Source organism: Melanerpes formicivorus, unplaced genomic scaffold (assembly GCF_026170545.1).
Source record: "Melanerpes formicivorus ecotype bairdi unplaced genomic scaffold, bMelFor1.0.p_v2 SCAF_5, whole genome shotgun sequence".
Classification (NCBI taxonomy): Eukaryota; Metazoa; Chordata; class Aves; order Piciformes; family Picidae; genus Melanerpes; species Melanerpes formicivorus.
The window spans coordinates 25,286,738-25,313,841 of record NW_027142357.1 but is presented as its reverse complement, the minus strand read 5'-3'; the positions used below and the strand labels follow the sequence as shown (position 1 = coordinate 25,313,841).

General features: G+C 51.9%; 2 protein-coding genes across 8 annotated transcripts; both read left to right on the top strand.

The window, feature by feature from the left end:
• Positions 1-69: 69 nt before the first annotated feature.
• CNOT9 (CCR4-NOT transcription complex subunit 9) lies at positions 70-16,263 on the top strand. Its single transcript, XM_068138878.1, has 8 exons — positions 70-220; positions 4,960-5,139; positions 6,620-6,735; positions 8,180-8,289; positions 9,876-9,985; positions 10,888-10,986; positions 13,820-13,911; positions 14,598-16,263. The coding sequence occupies exons 1-8, from the start codon at positions 197-199 to the stop codon at positions 14,764-14,766; spliced, it is 900 nt and encodes a 299-aa protein (XP_067994979.1). The 5' UTR covers positions 70-196; the 3' UTR covers positions 14,767-16,263.
• A 379-nt stretch (positions 16,264-16,642) lies between these two features.
• Positions 16,643-27,091, top strand: PLCD4 (phospholipase C delta 4). Of its 7 annotated transcripts, none has more exons than XM_068138871.1 (16): positions 16,643-16,700; positions 19,560-19,612; positions 19,958-20,116; positions 20,561-20,791; positions 21,000-21,127; positions 21,983-22,214; positions 22,622-22,823; positions 23,156-23,300; positions 23,761-23,913; positions 24,226-24,366; positions 24,710-24,866; positions 25,202-25,318; positions 25,609-25,787; positions 25,945-26,080; positions 26,173-26,322; positions 26,448-27,090. In XM_068138871.1, the coding sequence occupies exons 2-16, from the start codon at positions 19,588-19,590 to the stop codon at positions 26,552-26,554; spliced, it is 2,262 nt and encodes a 753-aa protein (XP_067994972.1). In that variant the 5' UTR covers positions 16,643-16,700; positions 19,560-19,587; the 3' UTR covers positions 26,555-27,090. The 7 variants fall into 7 exon arrangements, with proteins under 7 accessions (XP_067994972.1, XP_067994971.1, XP_067994974.1 ...); XM_068138870.1 differs by lacking the exon at positions 16,643-16,700 and adding an exon at positions 17,035-17,066 and having other exon boundaries at positions 19,563-19,612; XM_068138868.1 differs by lacking the exon at positions 16,643-16,700 and adding an exon at positions 18,973-19,423 and having other exon boundaries at positions 26,448-27,091.
• Positions 27,092-27,104: the final 13 nt, after the last annotated feature.

Below are 27,104 nucleotides of genomic sequence, written 5' to 3'. Positions count from 1 at the left end.
AGCGGCCCGCACAGCCCCAGCTCCGGCCCCTTCGCCGGCCTCGCGCGCCTTCGCGCGGCGTGTCCCGCTCCACCCGCTCCTGTCCCAGCGTCCCTCGCGGCGGGTGCGCGGCAGGGTGAGGGGTCGCGGCGGTCTTGCGTCGATGGCAGCGGCCTCTTGAGCCCGGCCCAGCGGCAGCGTCGGCACCGCACACACCATGCACAGCCTGGCCACGGCCGCGGTGAGACACGGCTCTGCGCTGGGGCTGGGTTTGGGGCGGCACCCGTTGTGCAGGCCGCGCGGGGAGAGGGGCCGCCGTAGCTGTGAGGGTGGCTCTGGGCGGTTCTGAACTCCCTGCAGTCCGCGTCCCGGTGGCCGGCTGGGGCGGCGGAATCCCTTTGGTAGCAGGGAGGCGCTGGGTGAGCGCTCTCTCGCTCCGGCTGCTGCCACAGGGATTTCTCCGCGCACCCCTGAAGCGGCCTTGCGTTGCTCTGCTGCTCGTTGGGGTGGAGTGGCCCTTGCCAGGGGCTCGGAGGGCTTCCCTGCTGGGTGTCCTGGCTGTGCTCCTTTCCCGCCATGTGTATTACGTAGAGTTTTCCTTGCTCTTGGCCCCTGCCCTCCCTCCCTCCCTGTACATGAACGTCTCCTGTATGCCCAGCCGTTTTCTCTGGAGCAATTTTACTTCTGGCTTTGGCTGCAAAGGAGAAAAGGAGATAGTGAAAAGTTCGCCAGGGCGGCAGGCAAGCCAGAGGAAAGGCCGAGACTGCCTGTTTCTTTTCCACCGGTACCTTCCACTGTTGTCCATAGTTGGTGCTTGCCCTCTTCCCCTTCAGGAAGCTGCAGAGGTGGGTTGGGATGGAATAGTACCTTGGCCTGGTTTGGTTCAAAGAGTGGAAGCTGAGTTTGAATGATGTGGTTATTGCATCTTGTCTCCCACCAGGGCAGGTTTGTATTTTGGTTTTCACTTCTCCAAATGCCCATTTGTTACATGTATGAGACTTCCTGGAGCTGATTGAATCTGTGGTATGTACTGGTTTGGGGACATGTTGCAAGAGCAGCAGTTAGAGCTCTTTTCAAATTAACTTAGCTCAAGGAGCTGCTTGGACTAAAAAGCAGGTGCATAAAATACTTATGAGCAGGAGTTGAGGAAACTTTTTAAGTCTTCCTCCTTGAACTACTCATGACTTTAAATTGCTTCTTGGAGTGCTGGCGAAAAGTTCTGATTAAAGTGATGCTTTCTGGAGCATGGAAGGGCATGCAAGATCATAGTGAACTCTCTTAATCAACGTTTACTTTTCTATAGCAATGTAGATTTTAAGTGCTTGTTGAAATGCATGAGACTTTTGTATCTCCTGTTAATCCTCCAGATCTGAGTTCTGGCCACCTCTATGTAAAAAGATTATTGTTTTTTTTAAAGGCAACTTTAGCAAAATAATTTCTATCAGGAATAGAAATTATATATATATATCTATATAATTTATATGTAATTCCCACTACCTGGTGGTTCTTTAATGAAATGTTTCCTACCACAGTCAGTAGGCATGTGTAGACTGAAAGGAACAGGGAAGGGTGTTTGGCTGTGGATGTGTGCTTGTGAGCTGTGGTTATTAATGTTGCCTGTTACTGGAGTCATGAAGTGGCTCAGGAATCCCTTTGAGTGTTATGAATGCTGTCATGGTAAAGCTGTAGTAAGCCAGAGCACTGGGTTTTGTACAGCAATACTGGTGTCAGTGCTGACACTTCAGTTTCAGACCTGAAGACAACATAACGTGTTAAGGGCTTGAGAACAGGCTAGAACAAATAAACGTGGCTGTAACTAGCAGCCAAGCATTGAAATCCCAATTCAAACCAGCTAGTTCACTGCTAGTGAAGTTCAAAGTTAATTTTTCTATGTTTGAGTTGGTGATCTATCAAACTAGTTTGAAAAGCTCACATATCCAGTTAGTTAGTGTACTGCTTTCATTGACCAGTACTCTCACCAGCGTGCCTAGCAGCAATTGCCCAGTTAGGAAGATAAAGCCAGCTGCCTAGTTTGTTATGTGGCTGTTGGAAATGTAATCAGGTATGGATGTTTAAGGTAGTGTAATTTCTCTTGAGAATGATGTTACCACATGTTTCATGATGCAGAGGTGGCTAGCATGTGCTGTGTCGAGAAGCTGTAGGTAACTGGAGTACTGTGTCCAGTTCTGGAGCCCCTATTACAAGAGGGATGTGGAGGTGCTGGAACATGTCCAGAGAAGTGCCACGAGGACGATCAGAGGGCTGGAGCACCTCTCCTGTGAGGACAGACTGAAGGAGTTGGAGCTGTTCAGTCTGGAGAAGAGAAGGCTCCGAGGTGACCTAATTGTGGCCTTCCAGTATCTGAAGGGGGCCTACAGGAAGGCTGGGGAAGGACTTCTCAGGATGTCAGGTAGTGATAGGACTAGGGGGAATGGAATGAAGCTGGAGGTGGGGAGATTCAGGCTGGATGTGAGGAGGAAGTTCCTCACCATGAGCGTGGTGAAGCCCTGGAATAGTTGTCTGGGGAGGTGGTTGGGATGCCATCCCTGGAGGTGTTTAAGCCCAGGCTGGATGAGGCTCTGGCCAGCCTGATCTAGTGTGGGGTGTCCCTGGCCATGGCATGGGGGTTGGAACTAGATGATCCTTGTGGTCCCTTCCAACCTTGACTGATACTATGATACTGCTATGATACTTTTGCTTTCCCTGCATGCAAAAGGAAGTCTGCTTGTCAGGGTTTGTGTGGAGCTCTCAGGGCTCTCCAGAGTTTGAGGCTTAGAGGGAGGAAAAGTTGTGACAATAAAGTAGGAAAAGAAGAAAAAAGTAGGCCTCTCAATTTAAACTGAGACAAGCAACTTTAGAGCCTGTCAAAAGCAGCTGGTTCTGGCTAAGAGAGATGTTGGACATTGTAAACTTAATTGTGTGGAAAATCTACTTAATGTCCTCTAGGGATCACAATTGCATGATTGTGCTTTTAAAGGGTCAATGTATTTAAGCTTACAGGAACTAAAACTTCAGTGAGTCTAGAAAAATAGATGGAAGCTTTAGATAACGCAAATATAACAACATTTTTGCTACAGTGCTTGTCACTCTGCTATCCCAAATGAAAACAAATGAGCTTTGCTCGTTCTCTCTCTGACCTCCAGTGTGGGAGCTGGCACTGGAATTGCATTCCCAGCTGTGGCAGACAATAAATGTGCAGGGTTACTAATGTAGCATGAGGTTCTGGAAAACAAACAAAAAACCTAAGCTGGCAGAAGAGAAAAAGAGGATAGGAGGAAAGATGAGCGGCTGCGAAGGTGTTTGAGCCCTAAAGTACAGGGATTGCAAACAGCACATTGGCTTATATGTCATTATTTAAATTGATATGATGGAAGTGGCTGAAGGAGAGAGAAATAACACAGCTGGGGAAGAATCTTTTTGGATGTGACTATGGATGTAATATGTGGATTACTGGAGGGTGGGAAACCTTTGCAGTAATAGAGACAGAAAGCTCTGGAGATGTCTGTGAGAGGCTAAGAAGTCTCCCTTCATCCCTCCTGCAGCTCTGGGAGCCTGCCTCTGACATATGGCTTAAGGTTTCGTTCTGGCCACTTGATTTCTGAACTCATTTGTGTTCTCTCTGGTGCTTCAGTGATGAGCTGCTTGGTGGTAGTGTTGCTGTCAGTGTGGTACAGGCTGTGCTCACATCTGTTGTAGTGCATGCTTGGAGAGGTTCAGTTTGAGTTGAGAGCAGAAACAGGCTGTTCTCCGCTCCCAGTGCGGTTGCCACACATGTGGGGGTGTTGAGGTGATTCCTTGCAGACAGACTCAAGCTCAGGAGCAGCAGCGTACAGCCAGGGCTGTGCTTTACTTGAGTAGTAAATACTGCAGCAGAATGTTTGAATAGATTCTGAACTGGCTTTTGGAAGTGTTCACACAGGAGGGTTTAATGTCATGTTTGTTTTGCTCAAGATTTGGTACCTGAATTACCAAGCTGCCTACTTAGGAAGCCTGCTGTGCGTTTGTTTGCACTTTGAGTGCTTGTGCCAGGAGAAGCATGAGACACACTTTAATTGACAGGCTTGTACCTTGCCCTCTCCACAGAAACTGTGCTACGATTCTACAGTCCCTGTTTCTCTTCTTTTGCTTGACAGCCTTCCCTCATTTTTTTGGTCTGAAAACTTACTGGCCTTGATGGCGTTCTTTTCCTGATGCTCCACAAAAGGCAGGAGAGAAACCCTGCATTTCTCCTGAACAGTATGAAATGTGCTTTGACTGTGAATACTGGTCTACTCTTCTCTGGGATTTGGTTTTTTTTTTCAGTAAGAGTCTTTGCACAAAATCAGTCTTGAAAAAAAATCCCTTTTAGCTTCGTGTGTGTAAGCAAGATGCATGGATGGCTATGAGACCTCTAACAGCAGGTGTTACTGGTTGTGGACAGTGTTGTGCTGATCCTGGGGTAGTGAGAATTTTCCTAGAATTTATAAGAGTATTTTTCTTATGTACTTTGGGTGAACCCCATTGGCAGGTTCCAGTGTCATGGACATCTTTGGAGAGGTAAAGGTAGCATATGCCTTGATTGGAATTTGTGTAAGCTGCACTTGAATCATGAAATGAATGTATGCTGAGTGCAGGTGGAGCAAATGATAGCTGGCTAAAGTATGTGTGACCTGCCCCAGAGCGCTGCTGGCACAGATAGGCAGGACCATGGCTATCCTGTATTGCAGAACAGAGTTACAAGGTACTACTTGACAGGTGGATTAAGAGAAACTGTCCTAACAAGTCAGGCCAGAAAGTAAACCCTTTTCATTTCAAATATGTGACATAAGAAGACTAATCTAAGGAAGGGTTCCATATCCAGAGCATCTTAATGCAGCTTTAGTTCTTCCCTCCCTCAGTCAGGAGCTTCATGAGCAGTTTTTTGCTTATCTGCCACATTGTGGAAAGGGTTTGGAGACTTGGATAAAACATTTGACTGAATTTTTCTTGTCTCCCTATCAGCCTGTGCCAACAGCACTGGCTCAGGTCGACCGCGAAAAGATCTACCAGTGGATCAATGAGCTGTCCAGCCCTGAAACACGGGAGAATGCACTGCTGGAGTTGAGCAAGAAGCGTGAATCTGTGCCTGACCTTGCCCCGATGCTGTGGCACTCGTTTGGCACCATTGCAGCACTCCTTCAGGTGGGTAAGACTGGCAGGGTCTTTATTCTGTGGTTCAGCACCAGCACATTGCAGAGCTTATGCACCCGTGGGGCAGATGTGGGGAGGCGCTGGGTGGGGTCCATTGCAGAATCAGAACCTTTTGGTTGGAAAAGACATTTAAGACCATTGAATCCAAACATTATCTTACTCTACTGAGTCGGCTGCTAAGTTACATCCCTTAGCACCACATCTGCGCATCTTTTAAATGCCTCCAGGGACAGTGATTCAAACACCTCCCTGGGGAGCTTATTCCAGAGTGTGATAACCCTTTTGGTGAAGAACTGTTTTCTAATACCCAGTCTAAACCTCCCCTGGTGCAACCTGAGGCCATTTCCTTTCATTTTATCACTTGTTACTAGGGAGAAGACATGAACTCCCACATTGCTATAACCTCCATTCAGCTAGTTGTGCACTTCCTTTCAGGGTGAGAAGGTCTCTCCTGAGCTTCCTTTTCTCCAGCCTAAACAGCTCCAGCTTCCTCATCTGCTCCTCATCAGTGCTGTTGTCCCATTATTGCCATTGCTGAGAGTATGATATATGTTTGATCATGTGGTGAGAGTATCAAATGTTGGAAGCCTATTTGCTATTCATCATCACTAGCAAGGCAGCATATGTTAGGATGTAAGACTTCTAATTAGATTTTAATTAGACAGCTTACATAGTTGGAAGGACTACAGGCAAGTCCTTGAGTGTATGAGCTCCCTGCAGATCGCATTCTGCTTATTTTCATACAGTGTCATAGCAGAGCCGTGACAGTTTTACCCCAAAGATCTCTGTTTTGATTTGTTTTACATGAGCTTGAGCACTTCTTGAGCAGATAGCTGCTCACTGCTCCAGAGATCTTCACAAGGGAATGTACCTGCATTCATGTGAAACTGAGTGACTCGACTTATCTCTGGGCAAACTACCCTAAGAGCTGATGCCTGGCATCTTTCACTGCTGAATCTAGTAATTTTGCTCAAAGAAGAGAAAAGAGCACAGGACTGGCAATGTCAAACTCTTCCTGGAGTGACTCTGAAACAAGTGAAGGAAATATGAAGGGAGCTGTGGTTGGAAGCAGACGGACTTCTGAACTAGGTTTCTTGCCCTGAGCTGCTTCTCCCTGCTTGAGTTAGAAGAGTACCAGGAGCTGCAGTATGAATAGAGTGGGTGTGCTCTGCCTCTAGGCACAGCATCAATGCTTCTGTTCAATCTGGAAGTTCAACACACTAGTCGAAAGAACCCTTTTTTACTGAAATTAAGGTTTGCACACATTCCTGTTAGTCCTTATCAAATTGTCTGACACAGCTCTGCCCTTGTCTGGAAAGCATTGCCACGTGGCTGCCACGTGACTTCAAAGCGATGTTTGGTGAGAGCAAACTCTTGTCCCCTGTCACCATAGTTCCTTGCTGGGCAAATGCTGTGGTGCAGCTTTCTGATGTTTTTCTCCTTTAAGTTTTCTTCATCTATTCATTTTTAGGAAATTGTAAATATTTACCCATCAATCAACCCTCCAACCTTGACAGCCCACCAGTCCAACAGAGTCTGCAATGCGTTAGCTCTGCTGCAGTGTGTTGCATCACATCCTGAGACAAGGTAAGCACTTCCAGGTGAGGTGTTGATGTTGGTAGTTCAGCCTGTCTGACTCCAGAAGCACGTAAGCTGCTTTCTTATTTTTTACCAAAAGTGGAACAGACAGAGCTGGAACCTTTGCTCTCATTTGTTTGTAGTGATTATCAAGATGTCAGCTTTATGCTGGTCCTAAATGCACTGCTTTCCCTGGGTTGTCCAAGCCACTGCAAATTCCCCAAACTGCAGGTTTTCTCAGTCTGTGTCCTGCACATGTCAAGTAGGGGCAAAAAGAAGTTACTTCCTACCTTTCCACCAGAGATCCACCTGTTAACCTTTTTTGAGGAACAGCAGCAGTAGTGTCCGTCAGGACACGGACCCAAAGAGTGGTGGTGAATGGTGCCACATCCAGCTGGCGGCCAGTCACCAGTGGTGTCCCCCGGGGATCAGTGCTGGGCCCCATCCTCTTTAACATCTTCATTGATGATCTGGATGAGGGGGTCGAGTCAGTCATCAGCAAGTTTGCAGATGACACCAAGTTAGGAGCAGATGTTAGTCAGTTAGAGGGTAGAAAGGCTCTGCAGAGGGACCTCGACCAACTGGACAGATGGGCAGAGTCCAATGGGATGTCATTCAACAAGTCCAAGTGCCGAGTGCTGCACTTTGGCTACGGCAATCCCATGCAGAGCTACAGGCTGGGGTCGGAGTGGCTGGAGAGCTCCCAGACAGAGAGGGACCTGGGGGTGCTGATCGACAGCCACCTGAATATGAGCCAGCAGTGTGCCCAGGTGGCCAAGAGGGCCAATGGCATCCTGGCCTGCATTAGGAGTAGTGTGGCCAGCAGGAGCAGGGAGGTCATTGTGCTCCTGTACTCTGCTCTGGTTAGGCCGCACCTTGAGTACTGTGTCCAGTTCTGGGCCCCTCAGTTTAAGAAGGACATCGAAACACTTGAATGTGTCCAGAGAAGGGCAACAAGGCTGGTGAGAGGCCTTGAACACAAGCTCTATGAGGAGAGGCTGAGGGAGCTGGGATTGTTTAGCCTGGAGAAGAGGGGGCTCAGGGGAGACTTCATTGCCCTCTACAACTACCTGAGGGGTGGTTGTGGCCAGGAAGGGGTTGGTCTCTTCTCCTAGGCAACCAGCACCAGAACAAGGGGACACAGTCTCAAGCTGCGCCAGGGGAGGTTTAGATTCATGGTGAGGAGAAAGTTCTTCACCGAGCGAGTCATTCGTCATTGGAACGGGCTGCCTAGGGAGGTGGTTGAGTCGCCGTCCCTGGAGGTGTTCAAGAAGAGATTGGACATGGCACTTGGTGCCATGGTCTAGTCATGGGGTCTGTGTTGATAGGTTGGACTCGATGATCCTCGAGGTCCTTTCCAACCTAAGTTATACTGTGATACTGTGAATTGCAGGATTGTGTGCTTACCTTGTTTTCCTTGTCTCTCATGTTGGGTGTTCTCCCTTTCCTTCAGGTCAGCTTTTCTGGCAGCTCACATCCCACTCTTCCTATACCCCTTCTTGCACACGGTTAGCAAGACACGTCCCTTTGAGTATCTGCGGCTCACGAGCCTTGGAGTGATTGGTAAGCAGCCAGACTGATGCTAGAGCATGGGTTTCTTACTATGCAGTTCATGCACAGCCAGAATCACAGGTCTATTCTTACTGGGATCTTCTGAGTCCTACAGTATTACCAGGAGGAGCTGCTCCTTTTCCATCAGTTATGGAGGCAGGTTCCTCTTCATGTGTTGGAGCTGAGGGTTTTCACTAATAAGAAAATACTGAAGTCTGGGTGTGTTGCCAAAATGTATTTCTTGTGAGTACAAGCAGGTGTCTTCCAACCTGTTCTGTTCTGTTCTATCCCTGAGCCCAGCCAGCTAGAGACTGGGATGAATGGGTGCAAACAGGGCTTGCTTTTGGGTTTTTTTGTCATTGTTTGGCTTGGGTGTATTTGCCCTGCTGTCTCCTTAACCTATATATTTCTTCTTTCTACCCAAAACACTTTTCTCTCAGTGCATAGAGAAAGAGGGTCTTAAAGTGTGTTTCTCCTTGCCAGAGGTTGCTGTGGGTGGCATGATCCTCTTGTGTTTGTGTTATCACTGGGGGAGGGCCAAGGATGCATCCCCTTTCTGAAAAAAACAACCCCAAGTCCCAGTTCGATTGCCTCTATGCTGCCAAAGAGATTCCTCTCCAGCCGTGTGCTGCCACATATTTAAAGTGACAGTTGCTCTGCCTGCCTAATGATTGATGGGGAGGAGACAGCACAGCCCCTCTTTGAAATGTTAAGAGGGTAGAAGGGCTCTGCAGAGGCACCTTGACAGGCTGGACAGATGGGCAGAGTCCAACATGATGGCTTTCAACAAGTCCAAGTGCTGGGTGCTGCACTTTGGCCACAACATCCCCATGCAGAGCTACAGGCTGGGGTTGTTGTGGCTGGAGAGCAGACAAACAGAAAGGGACCTGGGGGTACTGGTTGACAGTAGGCTGAACATGAGCCAGCAGTGTGCCCAGGTGGCCAAGAAGGCCAATGACATTCTGGCCTGCATCAGAAATAGTGTGGCCAGCAGGAGCAGGGAAGTCACTGTGCCCCTGGACTCAGCACTGGTTAGGCCACACCTTGAGTACTATGTCCAGTTCTGAGCCCCTCAATTTCAGAAGGACATTGAGACTCTTGAACATGTCCAGAGAAGGGCAACGAGGCTGGGGAGAGGCCTCAAGCACAAGCCCTACAAGGAGAGGCTGAGGGAGCTGGGATTGTTTAGCCTGGAGAAGAGGAGGCTCAGGGGAGACCTTATTGCTGTTTACAACTACCTGAAGGAAGGTTGTAGCCAGGAGGTGGTTGGTCTCTTCTCCCAGGCAATCAGCACCAGAACAAGAGGGGAGGTTAGGCTCAAGGTGAGGAGAAAGTTCTTCACAGAGAGTTGTTAGCTGTTGGAATGGGCTGCCCAGGGAGGTGGTGGAGTCACCATCCCTGGGGGTGCTCAAGAGGGGATTGGACGTGGCACTTGGTGCCATGGTTTAGTAGTCATGAGGTCTTAGGTGACAGGTTGGGCTTGATGATCTTTGGGGTCTTTCCCAACCTTATTGATTCTATGATTCTATGAAATGTGAGGGTTTTGTTTTTTAAATGGTTCATCATTTATTGACTTGGGTGGTTCTTTTTCTTTCTAGGGGCCTTGGTGAAAACTGATGAGCAAGAAGTGATAAATTTCTTATTGACAACAGAAATTATCCCCTTGTGCTTACGCATTATGGAGTCTGGCAGTGAACTCTCCAAAACGGTACCTACTCCTCTTGTCTTAATTAAGGCTTCTTGTTTATCTCTGACCAAGCAGCCAGTCACCTGCAGAGCTGGCTTGTATCCTGTTGCAAATGAGGCAGCAACTCTGGGTGATGTTTTTACCTCCTCAAAAAAAGACCAAATGAACCAAAGCTGCCAAACTGAGTTCCTAAGCTTGGTTGTTTTACTGGGAAAGATCTTGCTGCATTCAACAATCATTCCCTCCATTGCAGCCCTGCAGAGTAACTTTCCTTGGCCTGAGAGAACAAATGCTCTAGCTGTAAGTTGCAGAAGTGGGTCAGCAGCTGCTAGTGGTGATTAAGGAGATGGTCACCACACTGGACCAGTTTGTTGTCTCCTCTGATCAGGGGCTCCTTTCCCTTGAGCTCTGATCTGTAGTGAGACCCAGGCAGGCTGGTTGCAGTCTGTGTGTGTTTTTCCCTGGTGAAGCCTGCTGGCATAGCTGGATGAGGTTCTTCAAGAAAGCCATGTCTCATGAGTTGGTAATGCTCAAGATGAAAACTGAAATCAGCTTGCTGTCTAGATATCAGGGGCGAGGGACACATCCTTTTCCTTCTTCTTGCTCTGTGACCAGAGTAGTGTGGCCATAATCCTGAGGCCATCTGAGCATCCCACAGTTGCTGTCTTACAAAACCTGCATCCAGTTGTCTAGACACACTGCTTTGCATCCCCTTTCCTTTAGCCAGAAATGTCAAGCCTTGTGAGGTGTCCTGCATTTTCTTTTGGCTTTAATCTTCCACCAAGTAAAGCATTTGCTACCTGCTGAAAGGTCTTTCAGCTCTGGGACTGACTTGAAAAGAACATGGCACAAAGGCTGTCTCTCTCTTTTCAGGATAGGTAAGTTATTCATATGCTTTCTTTTATGCTTTTTCCCCACTCTAGGTTGCTACATTTATTCTACAGAAAATCCTCCTGGATGACACAGGGCTGGCATATATCTGTCAGACTTATGAGAGGTTTTCCCATGTTGCCATGATACTGGTAAGATCATTTATTTCCTCTTTTATAACAAGGGAGAACTGTACTCTAGCAGCCTAGTCCTTCAGTAGCTACTTCATTGCTCCCTGGCTGGAGCACAGGTCTGAAGGAGGCAAATGGTTCTTGGGCTTACTGCTTGTGATGCTGTAGCTCTCTGCTTTGGCATGTTTCCCTTGTGCATCTCTGGTTTGCTGGCCAAGAGAGCATATTAATATTCCCCAGGTAAACGTCTCCAGAGAAGAAAAAGAGTTTTCAGGGTTGTTGGCTGGACATGAATTGATTTGTGTAGGAATGATCACACAGCTCAGACCATGGATCCATTCATTTCCCATCTCTCTCTCCCACAAAACATTGAAAGAGCAGCAGGTTGAGTGGAGGAGTAGAAGCAGGGCAAGTGTCTGTGATTGTTGGCCTCATAACAGTCTTGCAGCTGCCAGCTCTCAGGGCAGTTGTGGGTTTTCCATGCAGTAACCCCCCATGTTTGTCCTATCCTCCCCTGGAACCCATGGAAACCTTTTGCATGCACAGTGTCCTTTACCACAGATTTTGACGAGTTTCCTCTTCACTGTTTGTAAGGCCAACATCCTTTTTCACTCCTTGAACCTGGCTCCTATGAAGTGCTGCTTATGACTCTAATTCTTGTGTTGTTACATGGAGAGAGCAAACAATTATCCATTCCCTGTGAAGGAGAAGTTGGGTACTTGTTTGTTCATCCCAGGAGTCGTAGCCCCAATTTGAGCTTTATTATCTTTGAGCTCATTGAGGGGGATATGTCTGCCCTGGAACAGCTATTGTCCTGCTTTTGTGCTTGGCTGCTTGCTTGCTTTCTAAAGAGCAGTCTCAGGAGAAATAAATACAGCATTAAGTTAAGTGCTTTGCAGTGCTGATTCTGTGCTGAAATGTTGATGCTTTCACTGGGAATATTTATCTGTTTTCTCAAATGTAAAGAAAATGTTACCTCTTAATTCTCCCCTAAACAGCAAAATAAGAACAGTTGTGAGTTGATACCCGTATTACCCAATGTGACTTTTTTATTCAAGAAAAGGATTGGCTTTGAGATTACATCTGACTTGAGGGCAAATGAACAATGCAATTAGAAGCCCCGGGGTGTAGAGGGAGGGAGACTGTGGTGGGTTGAAATTACCCCCAAAATAAAATTGCCAGACCAGCTCAGTTGGAAAGCAAAAGGAAGCTATATTTACAAACAGCCTAAAATCTAGAAATATGAAATGCAATAACTATGTACAAAATGCACAGTATTTACATATATTTACAATTTATATACAACACAAGAGCCCCCCTGGACAAAGCCAGGGGCTACCAATAGCTTCCTCCTCCCTCCCCCTGGACAAGGGAAAAGAGAGAGAGAAGAGCAGAGAGTAGCTTGTTAGTACTTACCCACGACAAGAGCATAGCCAAGGTCAGCAACAGCCAGACAGAAGCAACTAGCTAGTACCTGTTAGAGCAAAGAAGCTGAAAAGAGAAAGAGTTAGTTTATACAACTAACTTTGTCAGTTATCAGACCAATGGTATTATTTAGACCTTATCATTAGTTTCCCTTTTGCATCCAGTGGTAATTTATTTACACTCTACCACTTTCTACTCAATCTGGAAAATTTCCTGGGCATCAGCCTAAAATTGCCACAGAGAGCAAGGATAAATCTGTGGCTAGGAAGGGTATGAACATAGAAGGATATGGACATCTAAAGCTGTGTTAGATGGAAGAAATCCTAGCTGAGGTACAGCAAAGCACTGATGTGATTAACGTTCTGCAGTGCTATGGAGAAAGATGAAAGTGTTGATAGATGTCTCTGTTTCAAATGTTTGGATTGTGATCCTGTCTCATGAAGGTGATTCTATTTGCTTCCTTGTCTGCTGATAACTGAGTAAGATGTTAATGCCAGTATCAGATACTTCTGAAGAAGCAAGTTAGTATTTCCCATCCAGGAGTGGTCTGAGATGCTCTCTGACGTGCTCTTTATTTCAAAGAAGTATTGGTGTCCTGGGGAATTGCTGAGAATGGGAAGCTTGCAAAAGGGCAGATGAAGCTAATTGCTAACTGCCTGACTATCCAGATAGAGATTAATTTGGCTAATGAGGAAAATTGTTAGTGCTGGACAACGTTTTATAGGGAAGAAAACCCCAACTTGTTGGGCAGATCTGATTGAGTCCTGAATATGAAGAAGCAGACTGCTAAACTCCTTCAGAGCAGGTGTGTTGAAGGCACACTGTTCACTAGGCTGGGCACATCTGAATGTGCAACCACGTGCAAAATCCTACACAGTGGGAGAAATAGAGGCATTCTTAGCAATGGTTTAATGTGAGATGTAGCAGAAAGAGAAAATGCAAGTCCTGGATGCTTGATAAGGCCAGGTGTTGCTGTTACTATATGTGGTGTGGGTGAGGCCAGTCATTCAGCATGGCTTCCCAGGCTGTCACTAATGTTTCAAAAAGCAGCACAGTGAGAACAGGGAGTGTTGCAGAGCTTGGAAGCACACCTCACAGGGTGACTCAGCCCAAGTTCATCCAAGCATTTGGGATATGTTTGCCTTCCTCCACAAGCGGGTCTCTTTAATCTAATGGGGATGTGGACCACTAAGCAGTCCTAGGGAGGTAAGAACCAAAGAGAGCTGTGAGCTGCTGCGAGAAACCTTTCCAAGTCCAAAGGCATCTTGGCAAGTAGAGCACTGGGTTCTGTGTGGGGGTGTCTAGATGGAAGGTAGTGGGCTGCAATGTGTGGCAAGTCAGAGTGAGCTATTGAATGTTCCTCCCTGGTCTTGCTGATTGTGAGGTGGTTGTTACAATGACTTTGGTGACGCTGGCCTCTGTCAAACAGGGTAAAATGGTCCTGCAGCTCTCCAAGGAGCCGTCGGCACGACTGCTGAAACACGTCGTCCGCTGCTACCTTCGCCTTTCTGATAATCCCAGGTAAACATTTTAGGAGTTTGGTCAGGGGCCTCTGCTGCTCCTCTGGAAGTTCAGTTCTTCTCCACAGTGCTGGCCTGGGGAGAGTCAAGGTTCCTTGTCTGTCTTTAGATCAGCTTTAGCAGTGTGGAAGATGGTTGGGGTGGTTTGGTTGGTTGGTTGTTTTTTTTACTGCTAGTCCCAGGAAATTTTACAGTGTATGGGAGAAACAGTGACTGTTGGGGGCTTGTGAAGATTCAAGCTGTGCAGATCACCTGAGTTCAAAGGGAGCTTGAATTATGTACAAGGGAGGAGCTGATGTGGAAGGTGCACTGTTCTCAACCTCTTCAGCATCATGCAGGCTGTTAGCAATAGAAGCCAATAGATGAAATTCAGTTGAAGGGCTGCACACTCTGCCCAAAGCTGCTGGGTATGTATTTTTTATCTGTCTCTCCTGGCATTGCATTGCTCTTGACTGATAAGTGTCAGGACACAGGGGTTCTTGGTTCAGTGGGGTGAGGTGTGAGGGCTGGGAGCCGTGTTGGCTGTCTGAGCACCACATGCTGCAGTGCTGCTGCTTGTGCTTTCCTTGGCTGGCTCTGCCAGGGGGACTCCCAAGCAAAGGAGTGTTGTGTCCTCAGTGGGGTTTGCTTCCCCTCTTGCCCCTGTGAGTTTATTTGTTGGGCCCTGTTTCTTGTCTCTTGATGTAGGGCACGTGAAGCTCTCAGGCAGTGCCTCCCTGACCAGCTGAAGGACACCACCTTTGCCCAGGTCCTGAAGGATGACACCACCACAAAGCGCTGGCTGGCTCAGCTTGTCAAGAACCTGCAAGAGGGTCAAGTCACTGACCCACGGGGTATCCCCCTTCCGCCACAGTGACTGCTAGGGGAAGCGGGGGACCAGGGAAGAAACAGCTCAGGTTTACAAAGAACCAGGAACAGATGACCTCTTCTGCAACAAACTGGGCACACCAGCTGGCTGCCAGCCTGTCAGACCATCCCACCCAGCGGAAGGGCTGCTCTGTAGCAATGCAGCATGCCTCTGGGGATCGCAACACCAGCAAGTGCTGATACTACAGCTTAAAGAGGGAAAAAAAAGGAAATGAATAAACCAAATCTGTACAGATCCCTGTCACCCCAGGAGGCATGGCTAGCATCTCCCCCACTGCCAGGGAGGGAGAGTGTAGGTGTCTGCTTTTCCAGGTGGTTAAGCCTCTGCCCAGGAGGTGTGTGATATGGGGTGTGCACACCACATCCCTCCAGTTCCCTGTCACTTCTCGTTTACATGTCTGTAGATGAGTGAGCTGAATAAAAGCTAATCCAGTTTTATCCCTTCAAGACTGCTACTGCAGGTAGCCCAGGGTCAGCTTTCTTTCCTACCAGCACATCCTTACTCCTGGCTCTGCACCCAGCTGGTGCAGTTAAGCTTTCCAGTGGCTGGAGCTGGGCTACCATAATGCTTGCCTCAGAGGAGGGGTGGATTACTTGTGATGAATCCACACGTCATAAACTTGCTTCCCAGGGTGCTGGGGGAGAAGAAAACAGCAGGACTGTAGCTCTTGTGCTGTAAACAGTGCATTCCTGCAGCTAAACAGTGCTTTATGCGTGCTAGTCTTGCACCTAGCCCAGCTCTTGCCCTGTGGGGCCACAGCTGGCTTGTTGAACAGCATTCTTCATTTGGAAACCTGCCTTGTGGGGTTGGATGGGCCACTGACTGATGATCCTCTGCCACAGGATAGCTGGGAGTGGCATCTTTTGCAGGCACCAGGTGCGCCAGCTACTGCTGCTGCCCCTCAGTCGTGGCCCCTCCTTCCTTTCCCCCTTCTCCAGCTCATTTCTGCCAGCTGAGTGTATCCATTTCAGCTTTCAAACCTGCCTTGGCATCTGCCTCAGCCCCACTGCAATTCAGCTAGACCAGCAGCCACTTACCTGCATTCCCTGTGCCAAGGGGTGAGCGTGGCCACTGCGGGCTCTCAGAAGCAGTCAAGGAGCTCCCAGGCTCTGCTGCAGCGGAGCCTGCTCTGCCTGCTCTTGGCTGCAGGCAAGCCTGGGCAGATTTCTCCCCCCTCCTCGACTAGCCCATTTTGCTGATCATCTGCAGTGTCGTGCCAATAGTGTCTTAAATCCCATGTCTGAAATCCCTTCCCTCCTCCCCTCGCAGCCTTGTGTAATAGGGGCAGAACATGGCCTCTTCCATGCCCTCGGGGTCCCCTTTTATGACCATTGCCTTTTCCCTCCCCTCTGCCCTGACCTTGACAGGGTGTAAAAATGCTTCTGTTCGGTTGGTTGGGGGAGGTGTTTGTTTTGGGTTTGTTTTGTTGGTTTTTTTGTTTGTAAATTGGGATTAATAAATAATAAATACCCCAGTCAGCACAAATTGCTCCAGGTCTGGTCTCTGGGGAAGGGCAAAAGGCGAGGTGGGGTCGAATATGCTGCAGGCAGGAGGGAAAGGCCTGTGGGGCTGTGGCAGCTTGGGGTCTATTAGCTGGGGAGAGTGCATGGCCACATCCCTGCAGCACCCCTGTCCCTCACGCAGTAGGTAACTGCGGAGGACTTTCGGGGAGGAGGTGTCGCTCAGTCCTGGTTTGCTGGGAGGCGGCCAGCGCTGTCCCCGGCGGGCTCCGGGAAGGGAGAGCGCTGGCTGCCTTCCTGCGACATTCTTGCAAGTGCTGCCACACTGGTTTAGGGCCTCGGGGTGCCCCATCTTGGATCCGTGTTGGGGTTTTTCACCCCGGGATGCTCAAACCATGCCCTGCTCTTCGGGTCCTGGCCCGGGGAGCGCCCGTGGACCGCCGTTTCTTGAGAAGGGAACAGGTACAGGCTGAGGACGAGCTGTGGATGGGGGAGGGTCGGGAGGGTGGGTGCACGCGTGTCTAGGGAGGGCTAGGCTTAGCTGGAGGGTGGGACTGAGGGCTCAGCCCCAAGCGGGGGACACTATAGGGTGCTCCTCCTTGCCAGCCCCGCCATCGCTTTCCCCTTCGTCCTCCGGAGCGGCGTGACCTTAATCCTCGGCGACCTTGAAAGCCGGCGGCTGCGGGGCGTCCCGCGGGCGTGGGGGGCCGGGGGCGGGCTCGCTGCTCTACTGCTGCCGAGGGGCGGGCAGCCCTGGCAGCCCTAGCCCCGTGCTGCCGCAGGCGGTGGAGCACCGGCAGAGCGGAGCGGCAGCGCGCCGGAGAGCGGGTACGGGGCAGGGTGCCGGATCCTCCGGGGGGCAACGGGGCGGGTTGGGATATCAGAGGCGGCTGCACGGATGGGGTGGGGGGAGACGTGCAGGGGGGGTTGTTTCCTCTGCTTTAAAGTGTCACTTGCTCCCCGAGCCCCTCGACTTGTGCTGCCCCTTCCCAAAGCCCCTTGTCTGATCCCTCGGTCCACGTCAGCTGCCAGCGGGTACCCCGTGCGCTGCGGCGTTTCCTGGAGCGGGTGGTAAGGCTGCGTGGGGCGGCGGGGCTGAGCAGAGCCTGTGCCCGCACACCGGGGCGGCAAGAGGATGAGGGGTACCCTGTGGGGAACATCCCTCCCTGATCGGGCACAGACACTCCCACGGTAGCATTTCGTTCTGCCGCGGACTGCTGTTCGGGAGCGGCTGAGGAGCGCTCCTACCCGCCGGCCCTCTCTCTCTTCTTGGGGACCTCCGGGCAGAAGCTGCCGCGTGTGTTGGGGGAAGCTGGCAGGAGGCAGCGGCCCTGCGGAAGCCCTTTACTTGAGTGTCTTTGTCCCCTGACTCCTCTCGACAGTTCAACTCAGACGAGGGTGAGAGGGAGGACTAGGAATGGGCTGCGCTGGGCTCGGGATATCGCTCGTGTGCCGGGAAAAGGTGAAGAGCTGTGTCCTTGTGCCCACGCTCCCGTGATCTTCCCTGCGCTGGAAGCGATCATCTCCTCTTTGCTGCATGTGCACGGACGGCTGGCTCCGCGGCCGGGGCAGGGCTGGATGCGTTCAGGCCGTGCTGGGAGTCTGGCAGTGCTGGCACTGGGTGAAGATTAGTGTAGCTCTAAAATCTAGCATGGTTACAGGCATGGGGCTACAAGCAACTCCTTTGCCCACTGCCATCTTTCACACATGCATGGCAGGGTGCAGAGAGGACAGACCTGTTAGTGGCACCAAGCTCATCTCTGTCCCAACCACTGCCTCTCTCTATGCCTCCAGCCTCGGTGCCTTCATCCTGACTTCCCCAAAACATCTTTGACTCCATCCCCTTGCCTGCTGCAACACAGGGGGCAGATGGGCTGTGACCCTACAAAGTGGCCATGCCAGGCTGGGTGTTGCTGGGAGGCAGGAGGATGCAGGCAGATGGGTGTCTGGGGTTGCACCCTTCTGGTTGCCTGCAGATTGTGGGGTGCAGGGGACTGGGAACATGCTGGGGAGTATGGAGCACTCCTGAGGCTGTAAAAGTCAGCAGGCATCAGGACAGTCACTGCAGTGTGCAAGGCAAGCATGGTGCCACTCCCCCGTTTGTGGGTGTGGGCACCCCTGGCACGTGTGAAATGTGAAAGGATGCAGGTGCTACTGCAAATCCTTGCAATCTGAACCCTGCAAGAAGGGATGGTGATGGGAAGGCACAGCCCTGGCACTGGGCACTGCTGGGAGGCTTCTGCGATGTCACCTAAGCTGGCTCATGTCTCCAGCAAAACATGAGGTCCCCTAGAGCATAGTCCTGAAGACAGCTGAACAGCCACTGGCTGTCCCCTAGGAGTGGGGCCCACAGCCCCAGCCAGCACTGTTGCTGGGGATCTGCTCTGCCATCCCCACAAGCAGGGGATGGCTGCCCTCTGTCCCTGGAGCCTGCAAGGATCTGGCAGCGAGGCTTGGCAGCTGCTTGCACACTGACGGCACTGGCTATTCCCAGCGCTGCACCTCTGGTGCCTGTGCTGAGTCAGGGGCCTGGGGCATGGCTGCCACCCCTGTAGCCCAGGGATCTCTGGGTCCCCTGCTGCACCCAAATTGAGTCCCACTGCAGCATCTTCTCCTTATGGGCCCAGCTTCAGCACATGGGTGACAGGCACATCAAGCAATTTGTCAGTCTAATTAAAACCTTAACAGCCTAATCAGAGCTTTATTGTTCAGTCCAGTTGTATTTATAGTCCCACTCCTCGCAGTGCACTCCCTGTACAGCTGCCACTGCAGTTGCAGCCCTGAGTTGCTGATGTTCCCTGGAGAGAAGGGTCTGGGAGAGGTGAGGGTCCTGCTGTGCACCCCAGTCCTTCCTCTTACAGCAAGTAAGGCTCTCCCTTACTTCCAAATTTGCTGATTGGAGGCCATTTCCCCAGCAGTGAGGGCTTGTTCTTGGCTCTCCTGGCACCCCCAGAACAGTTTTTCCTGGTTCCTGGGGCAGCTTTTCCCCTAGGAACAATGACCTAGGAGTGCCAGGGCTGTGGTGCTCACCAGGCTGCGGGGTGGCCACACTCACAAGTTTTTCTGTTTTCCGCTGATACCTTCGGAGCCCTGGCTTCCCAGTGATGCACATTAATGTTGCATGAGCACGGCAGGGTGAACTCGACACTTAAGGGAAGCAGTGACCTAGCAGGACACAGGCGCAGGTGTGCTTGCACACACGCAGGGGCCCGTGTGCCTTGTACATGCGTGGGCACAGCTGGAGCCCACCCAGTGGGACCTGGGTGCAGTGGGGGGGCCTGGGCCCACTTCCCCAAGCCACCCTTTGTCTTCCCTCCCCAGCAGCTGCCAGCGTGAAGGAAGCAGAACCATGGCATCGCTGCTGTGCAACGCCCGTGAGTGCTTTGGCAAGGGGGGGTGTGCAGGGCACTGAGCCTTCAAGATTTATGTCAGGGCAAATCTGGCCCATCGGTTAAGCTCACTTCACTGTGGTCAGGAGCATTCCTACCTTACTGTAGCCATTGGGATTTGGGCTTGGCAGCATTGAGGGTGGCTGGAAAGGGCTGAGGAGGAATTAACTTCTGTCCCTCTTATGGGAAAGGGAGTTTATTTGGGGTCCACCCCTCTTGCATCCCTTATTGAGGGATCATGTGGTGTCCCAGAGGTGAAAGAAAGCAAAGTACTGGGGCATAGTGCCTGGATACCTTTGCCTTCAGTGATGCAACCCATACTGCCCCCAGGCATCCAGCTTACTGACACGCTGGAGCAGATGCAGCAAGGGACTCTGATGCGCAAAGTCAAGTCCAAGAGCTGGAAGAAGCAGCGTTACTTCAAGCTGCAGGATGATTGCATGACCATCTGGTACCAATCCAAGAGGACAGGCAAAACTGAGTCTGCCTGTGAGTACTAGCTGCTCTGTGTTGGCCATGGGGGCTATCAGTAAGGCTCAGAGTGAACAGGGATGTGAATGTATGGAGATCCTGGAGCCACGCTTGCCAAGAGAGCTGGGGCATTCAAGAGAGGCTCTGTGTGCATGTTTGGACTTGTCTCACCCCCACTTCTCCATGAAGCATCTTGCCACCACTAGGACCCCTACTTCACAAGGGTTGAGTAGAATTTGCAGCTGTTACAAGTAGAAGCTCTGGCATACCATTGGAGGATTAGGCAGACAAACTGAGGTGCAGGTTGATGATCGGCTCAGTGGGTGCATGGATGGATGGATGTAGGGATGGATGGGCAGATGAGCAAAAGAAGGGATGGCTGGAAGGACAGATGACTGGGCAGTTCCCCCTGCCCTTCAGTCTTCATCCCCCACAGACAGACCTTCCCTTCCTCTGCCCCAGTCTCCATCAGTGATGTGGAGACGGTGCGGGAAGGACACCAGTCGGAGGTGCTGCAAAGTCTGGCTGAGGAGTTCCCCCCTGAGCGCTGCTTCACCATTGTCTTCTATGGCCGTCGGGGCAACCTGGACCTCATTGCTGGCTCAGCAGAGGAGGCACAGTGCTGGGTCCAGGGCCTGCGCCAGCTCATTGAGGTGGCCACCAGTATGGACCAAAGGGAGAAGATAGACCAATATCCTTCCTGCAGATAGCACTTTGCCCTCTGTACCAAATCCTTTCCTCACCTCTGTCCATCCCCCAGGCCCTTCATATCCTGCCTTGCCCCAGCATGTGCTTAGCTCTTCTGGGTTTCACTATCATCAGGGCAGGGAGGCCCTCTGATGCTCCCCATCTCCATCTCTCTTAGCCAAGATCCTTAACATCTGCTTGTCTTTTTGCACATGGATTCGTGATTGGTTCCAGAAAGCTGACAAGAATAAAGATGGGCGCATGAACTTCAAGGAAGTGCAGCGGCTCCTCAAGATGATGAACGTGGACATGAATGAGGATCATGCCTTGCGGCTCTTCCAGGTAAGCACTGCACCTGGGGGCCTGGAGAGTCTGGATAAGGACTGGAGGGGCTGGAAGAAGCTGCCCAACACCTCCTTCCAGAAGGGTGTGGTCACTTTCTTATGTCCTTCCATCCATTCTACCACTCACTCATCCATCCATTCATTTGTTTACTCAACTACCTGTTTACCCAGACAAATATCCATAGAATCAGAGAATCAGTAAGGTCGGAAAAGAATTCAGAGATCATCAAGTCCAACCTATCACCCAGCACCTCATGACTAACTAAACCATGGCTTCAAGTGCCATGTCCAATCCCTTTTTGAACACTTCCAGGGATGGTGACTCCACCACCTCCCTGGGCAGCCCATTCCAATGGCAAATAACTCTTTCTGTGAAGAACTTTCTCCTCACATGGAGCCTAAACTTTGTTTGTCAACCCAAGCAGCCAAAGCAGCTATTCCTTCCTTACAATCATCCATCCAGCTGCATATCAGCCAACCCAGCTAACCATCTATCCATTTACTTATGCATCAGTCCAACTAGCCAGCCAGCTAGCCATCCATTCATGTAACCATCCATCTACCCATCCATTCCTCCACCTGTGTGTTCATCTCTCCATCCATGGATGCATCCAACTATCAGTCCACCCAACCAGCCCTCCACCTGCCAATCCATCCATCCATCCATCCATCCATCCATCCATCCATCCATCCATCCATCCATCCATCCATCCAGTATTGATCTATGCCTGTCACTGCCACTAGTGTAGTCTCTGTGCTGTGTGTTGAGGGTGGGTGGATCACCCCACAGCCCCATGGGGTGGTCAGGAGACCCATTTCTCCCTGGCTGGGTGCTGAGTGAGCTCCCTTGCAGGATGCTGACAAGTCAGAGTCAGGGACGCTGGAAGGGGAGGAGTTCGTGCTCTTCTACAAGGCCCTCACACAACGTGATGAGGTGCTGAGCCTCTTCCAGGACTTTTCTGAGGATGGGAAGAAGCTGACACTGCTGGAGCTGGTGGATTTCTTAAGGCAGGAGCAACTGGAGGATGAGGGCACAGAGGAGTTGGCTATGGAGCTCATTGACAAGTATGAACCATCTGAGACAGGTGAGAGCCAGCCCAGGCTGACTGTGTTCTGCATGAGGGGAAAAGGGAGGGGGTCAAGACACACAGCCCCAGGGGCATCTCCATCCCTGTCCTGCTGCAGATGGGAACAGAGGGAAAGCTCATGATGGTATCATCTGGGTGAAAATCCATTTATTTTCTTTTGTCCATTCCTGGACCATTTGGGTGTAGAAAGTTAACCAGCCTTGGGGTGCAAGCTCTGGCTTTGAAGTCCACTGCCCACTTCCCCACAGCTGCTGCCCTGGGGCATCTCTCCTTGTGCTCCAGCCTCTGGTAGCAGCGGTGCCCACCACGTAGGAGATATCAGGAGCCACCAGCAGCATCGTTTGTCTGTATCCTGTGCCCTCTGGGTCCCTGGTTGTTGGTTGAGCTTCCCCCTCTGCCTGCAGCCCGAGCTCGCCACGTGTTGAGCGCTGACGGTTTCCTCATGTACCTCTGCTCCCCGGAGGGCTCCATCTTCAATCCCCGGCACCGGGCACTGTGGCAGGACATGAGCCAGCCACTCTGCCATTACTTCATCTCCTCCTCCCACAACACGTACCTGATAGAGGACCAGATCCGGGGCCACAGCAGCATCGAGGGCTACATCAGGTAAAAGGGCTGCTCCCTCCCAGCTGCCCTCTAATACTTTTCCACCCCAGTGCTGTGGTCCATGGAGTTCCACGGGGCAAACCCTCCAAGAGGAGAATCTCCTTTACACCCTCCTGGTCCAGCACCCCGGTGGTCATGCCATGTGGTGCCCAGCAAGGGGGTTCATTCTGGGGATGCTGAGCCCAGCTCTTCCTGCTCTGCATGTGGTGGCATCTCCACCCTTGGCAGTTGTTTCCTAGTCCCTGCAGGGGTGACACCCACAGCAGGAGGGGAGGACAAGGGGCTGGTTACCTGGCCAGGTGCAGAGTCCCAGGGGTGACCACCCATTGTAGGGCTCTGAAACGGGGCTGCCGGTGCCTGGAGGTGGATTGCTGGGATGGGCCGAATGGGGAGCCTGTGGTGTACCATGGCCACACCTTCACCTCCAAGATCCCCTTCCGGGAGGTGGTGAGCACCCTGGGAAAGTATGCCTTCAAGGTAGGGCACCCTTCCCTGGGCTCTGGGTGTTGTGGGTGGTCTTCAGTGGGTGGGGGGGATGTAGCTGCAGTTTGAAGCAGTGATGGGCCTCTGGATGGGGAGCCAGTGATGGGGCTCACATGCCTAGTACTGCATCAGGTCTGACCCTACCACGGGTGAAGAGGGGGGCTGTGTCCTTTCCTGGGGGACAGTGCTGTTGGGTCTGACCCACAGTCCTGTATGCCAGGGGCCAGGAGGTCATGAAGACATGAGGAGGTGCAGAGGACGTGAGACTTGGGTGATGCAGGAGGGAGAAGGGGTATGAAGGATGCTGGGGGATTGGAAGGGTGTGAAGACCTTAGGGGATTACAAAGACATACAAAGGGCTCCATCCTGGAACTGATCATGCCTGGGCAAAGTACTTGTGAGAGCAATTTAACCCCACTGAGGCTGATCTCCAGCTGTGCCTGTTGCTCCTCAGACCTCGGATTACCCAGTGATCCTCTCCCTGGAGAACCACTGCAGCATGGAGCAGCAGGAAGTCCTAGCCCAGCAGCTCAAGACCATTCTGGGTGAACAACTCCTCACCACCACCATAGATGGGCGAGTTCCTGCCCAGCTCCCATCTCCAGAGGTAGGGAAGAGAGCAACACCACACTGGGCATTGCTGTTCTGCCTAGCATGAGCAGGTGGCTCTGCTGTCCAGAGGAAAGACCACATCTGCTGCAGCATCATTCTGTTCTGTGGGAACACTCGGGGACCTTGGAAACACTGTGTCATCATGTTCACCATGGTCCCAAAGCTGTCCCCAGGGCTGTCCCACCACATGAGAGACATCTGCAGCCCCAGAGAGCTGTGTACTCCTACCACATTCCCAGGGGACAGCAGATTCCATACAGGAGATGGGTACTGCAGGGTGCTTATTTCTCCATCCACAATCCTGCAGGAGCTGAAGCACAAGATCTTGCTGAAGGGGAAGAAGATTGGGCGGCTGGAGGACATGCTGGATGGGCCAGAGGATGAGGCACCTGATGTGTCCGATGATGACAATGGGGCAGAGGCGGAGGAGGAGAGGCGGAGGGTGAAGGTGGGTGGCTCGGGCTGGGGAGCTGCTGGGAGCATTAAACCCCCAAACACAGTGCTGAGAAGAGAGACAGAGACTGCAGAGACATCACCAGGGAGGGGTAACAGCCATTTCTGCCCTGGCCATGCCAGCCCTCTCTTTGCATAGAGCCCCTGTGGTGACACTGTGGTGGAGGTCCCCTGCCTGCTCCATTTCTGGCAGGAAGGTTGCCTGTGGTGTGGGTGCTGCCACCCACAGACCCCCTCCAGCTGCTGTCAACTACCCCAGGCTCTGCAGCCTCCATCCTGGGTGAGTGTTGGGGGTCAGTGTTCAAACTGGGGGGACCTGACATGGCTCTGCCTTGCAGAAGGACAAGGAGACCCTGGCACAGGTGTTGTCTGACTGTGTGGTCTACTGCAAGAATGTGTCCTTCCGGGGCTTCCAGGAGGCCCGCAGCCATTCCCGGCCCTCTGAGATATCCTCGCTCTCCGAGGCCAAGGCCAGGAAGCTCATCCGCGATGCAGGTGAGCCAGAAGGGATAGCAGCATGCAGGTGCTGGGCCAGGGTGAAGGTGGCTTTCTTAAGGATAAGGTGGAGCCTTCAGACATCAGGGTTCCCTCCCTGTCTGGGAGAAAGGAGGTGCAGTGGAGCTGTACCCTGGGTTTTGGCTTTAAAGGATGATGGGGGATGGGAAGGGTATCAGCTCAGAAAGTGAGGCAGGACACTTGGGTTTCTGGGAGGGGTGAGAGGGATGAGAATTTGTGGGTTGGTGGGTGGATGGATAGGCAGGCAGCATGTTTTGGGTGGCTGCACAAGTGAGGTAATGACCCCACAAGTGGCCCATGCCCTCCATTCCTAGGGAATGAGTTTGTCCGCCATAACACCCGGCAGTTGACACGCATCTACCCCAGTGGGATGCGGACCGACTCCTCCAACTACAGCCCCCAGGAGATGTGGAACGTGGGGTGCCAGATCGGTATGGCTCGGGGCTGTTAGAGCTGTGGGCTGGGAAGTCGCCTTGGGTCCCATGCCAAATGGCACCATCAGCACCTGTATTGATGCTGGCCACAACCCCAGCTGGAGCCAGGTCTGGCTGTGGGCTCTTCCTCTGCCCAGGGGAGCCTGGGAGTGCCCAGGCAGCAGCGCCGTGTCCCCGTGTGCTGCCCCACATATCTCTGGCCACGAGGTCAGGCTTGTTTCTCAGCTCCAAGTAGGGCATGGTGTCTCTGAACTGTCCTGAAACTTTTCCCTGACACCTACCCACAGTGGCCCTGAACTTTCAGACAGCTGGCATGGAGATGGACCTGTGTGATGGGCTCTTCAGCCAGAATGGCTGCTGTGGCTATGTGCTCAAACCACCTTTCATGAGGGATGAAGAGACTCTCTTCAACCCCAGTGACCCTGGCAGCCGGGAGGGCCCTGGCCCCATCACTCTGACGATCCAGGTATGGGCCTGTGGAGCCTGAGGTGAGACCTTAGGGAGTTGTGAGTGTCCTGGGGCTCACTGGTCCCAGATGGGTGGTTACACTGTTGGGCAGGGAGCTGTGCAGCCTCTCAGCAGATTGGTTTGGCTGCTCATGAAGTCTCTGCCCCTTCCTACAGGTGATCAGTGGGCAGCAGCTGCCCAAAGTGTCCAACAGCAAGGAAGGAGCCATCATTGACCCACTGGTGCGTGTGGAGATCCACGGGGTCCCCGCAGACCAGGCACACCAAGAGACCAAGTACATTGAAAACAATGGTGAGCCCTATGGTGGTAGCAGGGACACAGCTGCACCCAGGTGCCCATCCCTGCCTTCCCTCACCCTCCCAGGATCTGCTTTCCCTTCCCAGGGTTTAACCCCCGCTGGGATGAGACGCTCCAGTTCCAAGTCCATGTTCCTGAGCTGGCCCTTGTCCGCTTTGTGGTGGAGGATTATGACAAGACATCCAGGAATGACTTTGTGGGCCAGTTCACCCTGGCCTTTGTCAACATCAAACCTGGTGAGTGGCTGCTGCCTGGTAGTAGTGGTGGTGTCCCAGGGCAGGCCTGCAAGGGCATCTGGGGCTCAGCTAGAGAGCAGGGAAGGGGGCAGCAATCAGCCAGAGCTTCACTCTCCCCCCTGCAGGCTACCGCCACATCCATCTCCTCTCCAAGGATGGCACCAACATCTCACCCTCTTCGCTCTTTGTCCACATTCACATCAGCGTGCCACCTGGTCCTGAGCAAGACTGAGCTCATGATGTGAGCAGGATCTGGATAGAAGCCATAGGCCTGGCCCTGTGTGGCTGGGGCCACAGAGCCAACTACACTGCCCTCCTATTGACCCGTTTGTGTCATCCTTGTGTCATCATTGCTGCTGTGTCCCTCTTTGCAGTAGCCTCTGAGAGCTGGAAAAAGGCATTGATCTCCCCTTCCCAGGTTTGGGATGCTGCCTCCCATGCATGAATGTGGGGTCTGTGCTGGTGCAGCCCTACTGTGCCCACCCCATGCATCTTGGCCTGGCCCACAGGCACAGCTTGGTTGTGAGGAGGAGAAGAGATGGTGCATGGTCCCCTCTGGCTCTGCAGCAGGGGCTGGTCACCCCTGGCCAGGGGAACAAAGCTGGAGCTGGGCAAATCCCAGGGCTCAGCAGAGCTGGCAGAGGAGTTGATCCTCAATGTGCCCTGACGCTGCAGAGCCCTATCTCAGCCCCCACCCCTCCTCACCCTTGTCATGTCCTTTCTCTGTAAGGAACCTAATAAATGGTTTGGTGACAGGCAGGCTCAGGTCTGAGCACAGTGGC

What these genes read in the sequence shown, in the direction of transcription:
- PLCD4 (XM_068138868.1), top strand. Translation starts at nt 19,353, where the DNA reads ATGTTGCATGAGCACGGCAGGGTGAACTCGACACTTAAGGGAAGCAGT. An exon ending in CTAGCAGGACACAGGCGCAG is followed by an intron (nt 19,424 to 19,559) that starts GTGTGCTTGCAC and finishes TTCCCTCCCCAG; the next exon opens with CAGCTGCCAGCGTGAAGGAA. An exon ending in CTTTGTCAACATCAAACCTG is followed by an intron (nt 26,323 to 26,447) that starts GTGAGTGGCTGC and finishes TCCCCCCTGCAG; the next exon opens with GCTACCGCCACATCCATCTC.
- CNOT9 (XM_068138878.1), top strand. Translation starts at nt 197, where the DNA reads ATGCACAGCCTGGCCACGGCCGCG. An exon ending in CCATTGCAGCACTCCTTCAG is followed by an intron (nt 5,140 to 6,619) that starts GTGGGTAAGACT and finishes ATTCATTTTTAG; the next exon opens with GAAATTGTAAATATTTACCC. An exon ending in CACGAGCCTTGGAGTGATTG is followed by an intron (nt 8,290 to 9,875) that starts GTAAGCAGCCAG and finishes TTTTCTTTCTAG; the next exon opens with GGGCCTTGGTGAAAACTGAT.